The sequence below is a fragment of the Punica granatum genome, chromosome 4, assembly GCF_007655135.1.
Source record: "Punica granatum isolate Tunisia-2019 chromosome 4, ASM765513v2, whole genome shotgun sequence".
In the NCBI taxonomy this organism is placed as follows: domain Eukaryota; kingdom Viridiplantae; phylum Streptophyta; class Magnoliopsida; order Myrtales; family Lythraceae; genus Punica; species Punica granatum.
In genome coordinates this window covers 33,074,807-33,086,902 of record NC_045130.1, presented here as the reverse complement: position 1 = coordinate 33,086,902, position 12,096 = coordinate 33,074,807, and the positions used below count along the sequence as shown (strand labels likewise).

The window sequence follows — 12,096 nt, the reverse complement described above, 5'->3', positions numbered from 1 at the left end:
TATTAATTCATCATAAATGGTAAAAGTATTTTAAATATTTAAATTAAAATATTAAATATTTAAATTAAAGTAATAAATATGTCATCGTAATTCGTAATCACATTAAAATTTTCCTTGAAAAAAAAAAAGAAAAAGAAATCATGTGATAGATATGGCGATAAATCTCGTCATCAATCATGTCTTCAACAACACATGGCCCTCGACTATTTGTCCGCCCTTCATTTATTTCTCCCTTATCATCGCTCAAATTCGATGTCCCCTCTCTCCCTCTCTCTCTCTCTCACACTCTCTCTCATTGATTTCATCCATGGCAATGGACCTCTTCTCTCTGCAATCCATCCTCCTCTTCCTCCTCGCTTCTCTCTATCTCTACTTCTTCTTCCTCACCACCGCTTCCCTGAAACGAGCAGCCGCCAATGGCGGAGTTGGCTTCAAGAACTATCCCTTCCTCGGAACATTGCCGGAATTCTTCATGAACCGAGGCCGATTCCTCGACTGGACGACCGAAGTCCTTGCATCCACACCCTCTAGTACAGCTGTCTTCATTCGGCCTGGGAGTAACAACGGCATCATAACAGCGAATCCCTCCAACGTCGAGCACATCCTTAAGACCCGCTTCGACAATTATCCTAAGGGCGACCGGTTCATCTCCCTCCTCCGAGACTTCCTCGGTGAGGGAATCTTCAACTCCGACGACGAGCTCTGGAGGATCCAGAGGAAGACCGCCAGCTACGAGTTCAACAGCAAGTCACTCCGCAACTTCGTGATGGAGAACGTGACGGTGGAGATTCGTACCCGGCTGGTCCTGATACTGGAGAGGGCCCACAAGTCGGGCCGAGTCCTCGACCTGCAGGATATCCTGGAGCGGTTCGCTTTCGATAACGTGTGCAAGCTTGCGTTCAACTATGACCCTGGCTGCCTCAGTGGGGAGGGGGATGGCAGCAGCGAATTCATGCTGGCGTTCGAGGAGGCCGCGAAGCTAAGCTCCGAGAGGTTCATGTACCTCTTGCCGTCCATGTATAAGCTGAAGAAGCTTCTAGACGTGGGGTCCGAGCGTCGGCTGAGGAAGGCGATCGTGACGGTCCATCAGTTTGCTGATGACATCATACGGTTGAGGTTGGAGGAGATGAGAGATAATAAGGCAAGTGACCAGGACATCCTCTCGCGCTTTTTCAGCACGGAGAAGGCCTCGGCCGTGTTTCTCCGGGACATCGTCATCAGTTTTATCCTTGCTGGGAGAGACACAACGTCATCGGCCTTAACATGGTTCTTCTGGCTGCTGTCGCGCAACCGCTGCGTGGAGGACAGGATCCTGGAGGAGCTAGGAGGCATTCGATCAAGAAACGGGAAGCTCGTAGGGGACCCTTACACGTTCGATGAGCTCCGCGAGATGCATTACCTGCACGCGGCGATATCGGAGGCGATGAGGCTGTACCCGCCAGTCGCGGTGGACACGAAGGCGTGCCTGAGGGATGACGTGCTGCCCGACGGGACGGCCATCAAGGGCGGCTGGTTCATCTCGTACCAAACATTCGCGATGGGCAGGATGGAGAGCGTGTGGGGCAAGGACTGCCGGGAGTTCCGACCGGAGAGGTGGCTGGAATCGGACGGCGCCTTCGGGGTGGTCTGCCGGCAGGAGAGCCCCTTCAAGTTCCCGGTGTTCCATGCCGGCCCAAGGATGTGTCTCGGGAAGGACATGGCTTACATCCAGATGAAGTCGATCGCGGCGTCGGTCTTGGAGAGGTTCACAATCGACGTCCAGGATAGTGACACGTGTCGGGAACCTTTGCTGTCTCTTACCCTAAGGATGAAAGGGGGGCTGCCCGTGAAAGTGAATCCCCGGCCAGTGCATCAGTCCCTCTGAGTTGGATCATTGTACCTCGCACTATACTTGTACGGCAGACATTTTCTATGGTATAGCAAGTACTTTGTGCAAGATTTCTGGAAATTCTAGCATAACATGGCATTACCACGCCCCTTAGCCTTTGGATCAATCGAAAGTTGAAGATCCTACTGTCGTGATGCAACGCGATCAGCAACTCCTATTAGATGCAATGCGATCCGATGGTAGCGAATCCGGAGTGACATTGGGCCACACAGTAGAAGGTTAGGCTTAGATCAAAGGGGATTTGAATTATAGTTAACAGTAGATGGCTGAGGTTAACTCAACTCTCCCGGTTCTCATTCCTAAAATTCAGAATCCAGAGACGACACGTAACTTCAGGCAATGTTTCATACAAATTGATCACTAAGCTTATAGCTAACTGGCTGCAACCATTCATGTCGGGGCTCATTTTTTCTAATCAGGCTAATTTCGTGCCGGGCCGCCATTTCAAGATAATATTATAATTGCCCAAGAGCTGACCCGTTCTATGGGGGGTATGAAGAAAAGGAGTCGTTTCATGACGATTAAGGTCGATTTGGAGAAAGCATATGATCGACTCAACTGGCAGTTTATATTTGAGACCCTTCATCTCGTGGTTGTGCCGGCAGACTTACATGGAATAATTATGGCCTGCATCACTTCTGCTTCGATGCAAGTTCTTTGGCACGGGAATTTTATGAAAGAGTTTTCTATGGGTCGCGGTATTCAGTAGGGGTTACCAATGTCCTTTATGGTTGCCGGCGGCTCCAATTTGGGCAGAGAGAGAAGGGAAGGGGGTGTTGACGAGCCCCCACCGCCGGCCACAGCCACCGCCCCTCTTCCCCGACTTTGCTTTTTTTTCTTTTCTTTTTTCTTTTTTTGAAATAATTTTATTATTAAAGAAAATATGGTAAGTCTCACTCAACCTACACTCAACTATTTTCGCCCAAATTAAAGAAAAACTGAATGTCGTGTCAGAATTATTATTAAATCAAAAGTTTGTGTATTTTTAGGTTAAGAAAAAAAGTTGGTATTAGAATTGTCAAAATGTGAGATTTTTTTTTGTTATTAACCCTTTTATTTATTAGTTTACATTGAAAGAGTTTTCCTCTAAATATGTAAGTAGAGTTTAAAAAAATATATAATCACTTTTTTCGATTACACTACTAATTTATAATTAACTTAGAAAAATTTTCATATTATAAGTTTTCTGATATATATATATATATAAAGTTTTATTATAATAGATTTTTTATTAATATTTAAAGATGTGTCCACGTAATTTTCAGAATTTCTTCCACTTTGCTTATATTGTTCTCTCTCAATGAAATTCTACTATTTACAAAGAAGGGTTTCTAATTAGTTCTCCTTTCAAAACTTTGACCTTACAAGAGGGAAAAAAATTAGAATTATTACAATTGAAATATTAGTAACGTACAAAAATAAGTTTAAATTTTTAAAAAGAATAATAGAAAAAGAAAAGCATGAGAGCTCATAATATTCTCATGTTCTTATTGTTAAACCTACAAAAAAAAAATCAAATTACGATACTTTCATATCAAGTTTCACAAAAGCAATATTACATTAAAAAAAGGCAATTGGATACCTTCTAACTTGTATTTCATACTCTCTTCTCCAGGGATGCCATGCAAAACAAAATGAAGAAATAAAAACAAATTAATCAAAAAAAATATAAAACCTACAAAATAGAACATGGATCAACCAAATACCTCCGATAAGGGCAAATTGAGCGATTCACGTTTTCAGAGCACAAATGAATTGAAGTGGAGAAAAAGAGTATAGTACAGTTGTGTATGTTCTCTCCTATCAATCATAGGATTGCAAATTTGATTTTCGTTGTGGGACTACTATACAAATTTATTAGATATTTAAACTTTTTATTTTATTATATTAGATCAATGAGTATCCTTTACCACCGAAAAAGAAACAACTTAAAATCCCACGAGATCTTTTAGGTGTGATTCTGCCAAGTGTTGAAGAGACTTAGATACACATCCCACTCATGACATCCGGTACTACTTATCATAGTGATATTAATTTGCAACGCAACAAATGATTTAAGTATTCATCATACTTTTTTTTTTGGTCTCAATAGAATCTCGGTTATCAAATATCACCTCTCTTGGGAAAAAAATAAAAAAGAAAAAGTTAAATATCAGCATTATGAATCCTAAAACTTCAATATTAAGCTCCTACCCAAAAAAAAGAAAAAAGAACTTCAATATTAGGTAGAAACATATTATTACACAGTTGGTAATGTCAACACCCCATTTTGATCTACCGGCTCCAAAAGGGGTAAAATCGTCATTTTGTCACTCATATGAGGAAGTATTTTCAGCAAATTGCTCAAGATTTACGCACGTTAAATTCAAATTTCAAAATCCGAAACGAAAATCGAGGCTAAAAAATAATTTGCTGCATAATACGAATGCCTTAATTTTTCTAAACGCAATGGTGGTCCCGGATCAATTTTTGGGTATTTGGTTGAAAAGATAAGAATTTTAAGCTTTACGTGCAATAATTTTTTATTTTTCAAAATTCGGGACGATGCTCGAGATTGAAAAATATATTTCTACATGATATCGATCCTAGAATTTTTCAGAAACGTAACAATGTTTTCAAATTATTTTTCGGATGACCGTCGAAGGACAAGAAATTCAAGAACAATCGAGAAATTACGATTGATGCGCGTCAGGGGTCCAATGTCGATTTTACAGAAATTTGGACCCCATTGACGCAAATTGAAATTCTCATAAAATTGACTATTCCTTGAATTTGACGATTTCAAAATTTTCGTTCTGAAAATGCCAATGGATCCTAAGAAATCGAATTTCACGAAGAACGCATGCACGAGTAGAAGGCATGGTCAAACGGGGTTGTTCCCTTTGACCCGTTCCTTTCCTGTTCTTTCTTTCCCTTCCATCCTTTCTTCATCCCTGCAAGCCATATTTCTTTTTTTCTTTTTCTCCCTTCTGCTGCTTCTCCCTTCCCTGTCGAGCCCGTGATCCCCTGCACCTCTCTTTCCTGTTTCAGCTTCAATCTCATACATCCCGTCCAAGCAAGCATCCCGTTTCTTTCCTTTCTTGTTTCTCCTCAGCAATGACAACTTTGAACGTGTGTTTTTTTTCTTTTTCTTGGCTCATTTTCAGTCTGTCGTGCCTGCTACCTTTCCTCTCGGTCTGCTGCAAATTCTCATGCAAAAAAAAAAAAAAGGACAACGGTCAACTCCTGACCGTTGCCCCTCGTCCCCCATTTTTTTTTTGTCTTATTCCTCCTCCTTCTCTTCTCCTTTCTTTTGCTTCTTTCTTCTTCCAGAGGACCGAAAAAAAAAACCCGAGAACGAAAACCCTAGCTCCTGACCTCACTCTCACTCCATTTTTTTTCGAAACCCTAGCCGCAACATCGCGGGCTCAAAACAAAAAACGAAAAAAACCTCAGCTCTTCTTCCCCTCGGCTCCCTCTCATCACGGCGGTCAGTTCATTCACTCCCTCTCACCGACCCTCACAGCTGGTTCTCTCAACCGGCTCCCCCACGGACAGCAGCCGGCAACTCAGGAGTTCAAGGGCTCCCTGAGCTTGAGCTCTCCCTCAGCTGCTGGCGCCCCCGACACAACTCCCTCAGTTCGATCCTCCTAGCGGAGGCTCCCAGCTCGCTCACGGCTTCCCTTGAGCTCCCGCCGAACCCTGAGCTAAACCAATGCTCGAGCTCTCCTTTTTTTTTTTCATTCGGTGTTATGTACGTCATCTTCAGCTTGTTTCTGCCGCTTGTTTCCCTTCCTTTTTGCAGGTCCGAGATCCCCGAATCCGACGAGTCGCTGTATCGTTGCACCTTCCTTCGAGATCCCCGAGTTGGTTTGTCGACATGTCGAGGGATTTTCGAAGTTCACGAGGCTCCTCCTGACATCGGCTCAGGAGAGGTACAAGATCTGAGCCTAGTAGCATGCATAGGACTCCATTTTCATTTTGGTTTGATGCTTGCAAGGATTATGGCAATGTGAAATGCATGTTTTTGGTCAAAATGGCATGAATCGGCTTGTTAAACAGATTCGACTTCTAAAATCGACAAGTGCATCAAGAAACCAACCTAACTAGGGAAAAGGATGATGATAATGTGAGATAATTGTTCATGGACTGCGTCGACGAACGGCATTATTCTAAATCGGGTTTTACAAACTTTTTATTATGTTTCAGTTCAGTCCCTGCAACATTTCTCACTTTTTCGAATCAGCCCCAAACTTCAAGATGCGTTTCAGTCAAGTCCTGTGCCATTTTAATGTTGCGTTTGAATTGTTAGTGTGATTTTAGAATCATGATTTTGATTTTGATTTTGATTTTGATTTTGATTGTGGAAAAAGACAAATGAGATAGTATTATAAATTTGACTTGGGAAACGTATATTTTTGTTGTGTAGTGTGTTGAGTTAAAATGAAAATCATGATTCTAAAATTACTTTTACAATTCAAACGGGTACATTTTTGGCTCAGTCACGGAATTTTCAGATGACTCAAATCAGTCCAGGGAATTTTTTAATTTGTTTCAGTTTAGTCCCTGCGATATTTTTCACTTTTTCAAATCAGCCCCAAATTTCCTAATGCGTTTCAGTCAAGTCCTGAGCCATTTTTAACATTTTCTGCTCAGTCACAGAATTTTCAGATTATTCAAATCAGTCCAGGAAACTTTTTAATTTGTTTCGGTTTAGTCCTTGCAACATTTCTCACTTTTCAAATCAGCCCTAAACTTCCAGGTGCGTTTCAATCAGGTCCCAGGCCATTTTTAATTCCTGTTCAGCGACAGAACTTTTCAGATGTTCCAAATTAGTCCAGGAAACATTTCAAAATGTCTCAAATCAGTCCCCGAGATTTTTAGCCGAATTTCCAAACCAGTCTCTGTTCTTTCGAAATTATTCTAATTCGATCCTTGAATAATTTATAAAATATGTGTTATGATCGTGATTGATATATGATTGCATGCAACCGTATTTCATGTTTAGTTTTGATTTGATGATAAATCGTAAGGTAAATGCGTTAGATTCAAATAATTTGCTTCGTAAATCTATAATTTCTAAGGCGAAGAATACATCAAAACGGTTAATTAATCACTTAGACTTAAAATAGACGAATTAATTTTATTGTGATCATTTTATACATATTTGTTTGCTTGGAATGTTTGAATGTGTCTTTGATCAAAACCTCACCTGAATCGGTTTAATCACGTAAAGTTGATTAAAATTTGGATTTAACCCCAAGACGGTCGGGAATTAGAGTTTTCTAGGGGCGGTCCACCAATGACCGTTCCGGCGGCTCGAAACCAATAAACTAAAGCATTCGGTAAATTTCTAATTAACCTAAAATTCCTTACACGGGATAATCGGGACGCTAAATTTGGCTAAAGAAACTACTCGACTCTTTTAAATATATTGCACAAACCGGTAAATAATATATAATCGCGCTGACAGTTCAAGAACTTTTGGTCATACCCTTTTTAAAATTCACAATTTCAAAAAACACCGAGATACGTGTCACACGTAGCATGGATATCTAGGGAGTACTCGTATGTCTTGGCTTAAATCTAGGCCCGATTTGAGGCGGCTCAAGTCGAGGTATACGAGTCCTTTTTGGACCACTTCCTAGCGGAGCGACCGATCTCTTGGCTCTTTCGGGGTCCTCACGATCCCGATGGATCCCAGGGATCGGTCGACATCGGCTACCGACTTTCGATAGTCCGTGTCATGTAATCTTGATTTCTCATGCACACATATATTTTTCGGTTCAAGGGCATGACTATCGGTTCTCGACTCGCCGACACCCTAGCCTGTGTTTCGTGCTCTCATTTCCCCTAAGTTTGTGTTTAGAACGGGTCAAAACACAGGAAAACAAATTAATCACAAACTTGGCTTAATTAAACACGGGCAAATAGTCGAGCAAAGGGTTAGGTTTTGAGTTTCAAGCAAAAACACTCTAGTCATAATCTGAAAAAACCACATTGTCACGATACAGAACAACTTAAAAATGACCCACACATTCGAGACTCGATTATAGACATTGTGTTTATCGGGTCCACAAAAATAACACCGAATGCTACACGCCCTCTCTATCACGGCGTTCGTTTGTTTTAGGGTAGGATTTGCCAAGATACCCTGATTAATAATCGGCTAATTCAAGTAATTTCGACAATAACAAAACCCCATTATTTGTTTATTTATGCTTACTTGTTACATTCTTGCACTTGTTTATTATGCGGATCGAGCCCGTTCCTTAGAATACGATTTACACGGGTCCAACGCCCTTAACCGTCGACCACGGGGTCCAATGCCCCTATATACCGAGTGCGCTTCTTAATTTAAGTTTTAGCCTTTTTCAAACCCCACGGTGAGCACGAGCGGAATAATAACTGCACGCAAACCGATCAGGATTCAGTCGTTGTAATTTGTATTTTTATTTGAGAGAACAATGTAAGGGTTTATGTTATACATTTATTCATGTAAGAATCACGGCCGGAAAGTGGACAGTTTGAGTGTTTTTTCAAATTTACGGTGTCAAAACGGGCGAGTCGAGTGTAACCTTAAATCATGCGGTAAATAAATAAAATGGCAAGCCTAGCAAGCTAGAGTACCGAAAGGGCGTATAGGATATAGGCCTACACGTAATAGAACCTCCGAATTCTAAATTTTCAGTTCCGTACAGACCATTGCCTTAGCAATTAAGCGTATCCTGTACCCCTAGACCCGGGCAACTCATCGGCCCTCGACCTTCGGGTTGTAAACAGGTAGTGGCGACTCCTTCTCAGGTGCGTCCGTCGCACGTCCACCGGGAAAGTGGACACTCCTAAGCCGCGTTGCATCCGGCGCGCGCACGCATGCCCCGACGAGATTAAAGTTCAGGTGCGCACAGGTAAAATCTTAAGATAAATGTTATTACTAATAAATACGGTTTGTAGTATAGATGAGAGTTGGTAGGATGACCCCATAATTTAAACTCATGTGTGCATTATCCTCTCCTTTTCCTTTTTTATTTGACTAGTGTATCTAAATAGTAACTTTTCAGGGTTACTAAAATTATATTATGTTAAATACGAGTGTATTAATTAAGTGAAATTTGTTTGGTTGGACAAATATTAGTGATTTTTATATCATATAGGGTCCTAGGTACAAAGCACCACCAAACTTTCATTCTTTCAACTTTTGCCCGGTTTTATGGGGGAGAGGGATGGTGGTAGCCCAAATCCCACTCATCACCGCCCTAGTCGAGGTCACCGGTAACGTCAACTCGCCTGGGCAGGTGGCTGGGATTGGGACTACCACCACTCAAGAACATATCGAGAGTCAAGCCCCCAACGACCTCTAACATAGCCGATGACCTCTATTATGGTGGTAGTGGCGGCTGGGCTCGGGACCACCATCTCCCCTTGCCTTCGATCGACCTTCATCCCCCCTCCCCCCATCCTCTCTCTCTCTCTCTACCATTTTGATCAAAATTTGGTAAATGGGACCAGATTGCAAAAGCAAAAAAGTTTAGGGACACCGCTGCAAATAAGCCAAAGGTCGCCTGTTAGTCGACAAAAATAGAGCTGAATGAGTAGCTTTTTAATGACTTAATGATTAAGCGCCTTTTGAACTAACTCATTAAATTAAGTCGTTTTCATTTGTGTTATCAAAGAAGCTTAACTCTATTGAGTGCTATTAATTTAATTTCAGCACTTTTGGAGTTATCAAACACAACTAAGTGATAGTCACTCTCATTTAACATTAAGCCATTTTGATAGATGGAATATAAATTTAAGTACCATATTGGTGGCAAATAATGATAATTATTATATATATATATATATATATATATTGCATACCTCGACAGCCGTCCTGGATATAAGGTTTGCCATAGAAGCCATAGTTGCAAGAACACTGAATAAATGGTGTAGCGTTCTTGTTGATGTAGTTACTTTCAGTTCGGCAAACAGCAGAACTCCCACTACTATACCTGTCATCAAGAATGAGTCCGATCGATCTCGGAATAGCAGCACCGACTAGTCCCCATCGCAGCACCACTGGAACATAACCCCCATCCCGTAAGGCGTACAAATCTGTCATGTTGGGCCTCAACCGCGATGAATTGACCAGGAAGGAGAACTGGCAGTCATGATTTCCTCCATTTGTCCCTGAATTCTTGTCCCCCTGGAACTCAATAGTAAGGTCCTGCGTGCCATAAGGAATCATCAACTGAGAGCAGTCGAAGCTACTGCTAGTACTGAGACGTCTTGTATTATTCCCAGTGCACCCATTCCTGCATCCGACAAAGGAAGGCCCAGAGTCTCTCATCGTAGCAACATTGTCGCACCCGACTGCAACGAACATGTTGTCCTGGGAGAAGAAGAAGGGGCTCCCGGAGAAGGTCACTGTCGTCCCATTCCCATAATTTGTAGGTTTGCAGCTCAGGTTTGAGTAGACGATTGGGAAGCTGACTGTAATTGTAGTAACTCTATCATAATCATAACTTTCAGGGGGAAGGGATATGTTGAGAACCTGTTAGCCGAGCTTCTTCAGTTGGGGGACAGGGCTGTTCTGTGGACAGACAATCTCGTACCACTCGTTCAAGAAGCAGTTGGACCCAATACCAAAGGGAAAAGGGATGGTAATATTTCCACATGTATGCGTGCAATTGGTCTGCGCCAACAGGTATTTCGGGTAACCTAATGCTACCACGGCCGATGCCGACTCCATTTGTAAGGAATACAAAATCAGTAGGATCTGAAACATTGGATTCACCATCCTTTAGCTATCAGTAGAAGAACAATACAGGTCGCTTATTTCTGCGGTCTGGGGTATCAGCGGGTTATGCTGTTTATAATGATCATAACTCGAATTAGTTAATAAAGCCACCGAGATGGACCAAGAAAAAGTAAACACGCGCAGTGGAATTTCACTACCTCAAAAATTCCGGAGGAAAATTATCCCACTTGTCCCAGGTGACTCATAAAATTATGCCACATGTCCCTACTTTTCCCAAAGTTAACACCGTTAAATATTAGTGACTTTCTTTAATAATATTTATATGGAAAAGAAACCATTATAACTTTAAAGAAAAAAATAGCTACATTTATTCAGCATCATTCATTGGTTTCTTAATATAGATAATTTATGAACTTTGCTTGGTAATACGATTTAGCTCTTTAACCGTAGGATTATTTGTCCTCGTAAATCGTAAGCATTCATGTTCAAACTTTTTGCAGTATTTATTAGTTCCAACCCTTCGACGTTTATGTCGGAGAAGTTATTAATAATGTTCAGTTTGATTATTGCATAGTGGATATTACTTTTCCAAAATTGATTAGAAAAACGCCATTACTGATTAACTTCCTCTTGCATTAGATTTATCTAATAAATCTTATGAAAATGTTATCATTGAAAATGCACGTCACTAAATTAACTTGAAAAAAAATTGGGCGAAATTCCTTTCGTTTATTCAAAGAAGATGATTTTATATTCATTTTTCCAGTTTAATTTTTTATAATGTTCAATGTGAATTCTTTGGATTTTAAATGCGGAACAATAATGTCAACATCGTTAAATGTTGCCACTGTGCAGGATGGAGAGCGCGTGGGGCAAGGACCGTCGGGAGTTCCGACCGGAGAGGTGACTGGAATCGGACGGCGCCCTCGGGGTGGTCTGCCGGCAGGAGAGCCCCTTCAAGTTCCCGGTGCTCCATGCCGGCCCCAGGATGTGTCTCGGGAAGGACATGGCTTACATTCAGATGAAGTCGATCGCGGCGTCGGTCTTGGAGAGGTTCACAATCGACGTCCAGGATAGTGACACGTGTCGGGAACCCCTTGTTGTCTCTTACCCTAAGGATGAAAGGGGGGGCCCCCGTGAAAGTGAATCCCCGGCCAGGGGATGAGGTGGATCATCGTACCTCTTACTATACTTGTACATCAGACATTTTCTATAGTATAGCAAGTACTTTGTACAAGATTTCTGGAAATTCTAGCATAACATGGCATTCCCGCGCCCCTAAGCCGTTGGATCCATCGAAAGTTGAAGATCCTTTGGTCGTGATGCAACACAATCCGCAACTGCGACTAGATGCAATGCGATCCAATGGTAGCGAATCCGAGGTGATATTGGGCCTCCCAATAGATGGCTGAGGTTAACTCAAGTCTCCTGGTTCTCATTCCGAAAATTCAGAATCCAGACACGACACATAACTTCAGGCCTATTAGCT

General features: G+C 41.8%; 2 protein-coding genes across 2 annotated transcripts; both read left to right on the top strand.

The window, feature by feature from the left end:
* The first annotated feature begins 207 nt into the window (after positions 1-207).
* Positions 208-1,975, top strand: LOC116205487 (cytochrome P450 94A1-like). Its single transcript, XM_031538115.1, has one exon. The coding sequence runs from the start codon at positions 308-310 to the stop codon at positions 1,862-1,864; it is 1,557 nt and encodes a 518-aa protein (XP_031393975.1). The 5' UTR covers positions 208-307; the 3' UTR covers positions 1,865-1,975.
* Positions 1,976-4,818: 2,843 nt separating this feature from the next.
* LOC116202663 lies at positions 4,819-11,876 on the top strand. Its single transcript, XM_031534258.1, has 2 exons — positions 4,819-5,802; positions 11,463-11,876. The coding sequence occupies exons 1-2, from the start codon at positions 5,620-5,622 to the stop codon at positions 11,682-11,684; spliced, it is 405 nt and encodes a 134-aa protein (XP_031390118.1). The 5' UTR covers positions 4,819-5,619; the 3' UTR covers positions 11,685-11,876.
* The last annotated feature ends 220 nt before the right edge of the window (positions 11,877-12,096 follow it).

Excerpts from the sequence above, each read along its gene's own strand:
- LOC116205487 (XM_031538115.1), top strand. The coding sequence starts at position 308 with ATGGCAATGGACCTCTTCTCTCTGCAATCCATCCTCCTCTTCCTCCTC.
- LOC116202663 (XM_031534258.1), top strand. The coding sequence starts at position 5,620 with ATGTACGTCATCTTCAGCTTGTTTCTGCCGCTTGTTTCCCTTCCTTTT. Across the intron at positions 5,803-11,462 it reads CTGACATCGGCTCAGGAGAG|GATGGAGAGCGCGTGGGGCA; the intron begins GTACAAGATCTG and ends GCCACTGTGCAG.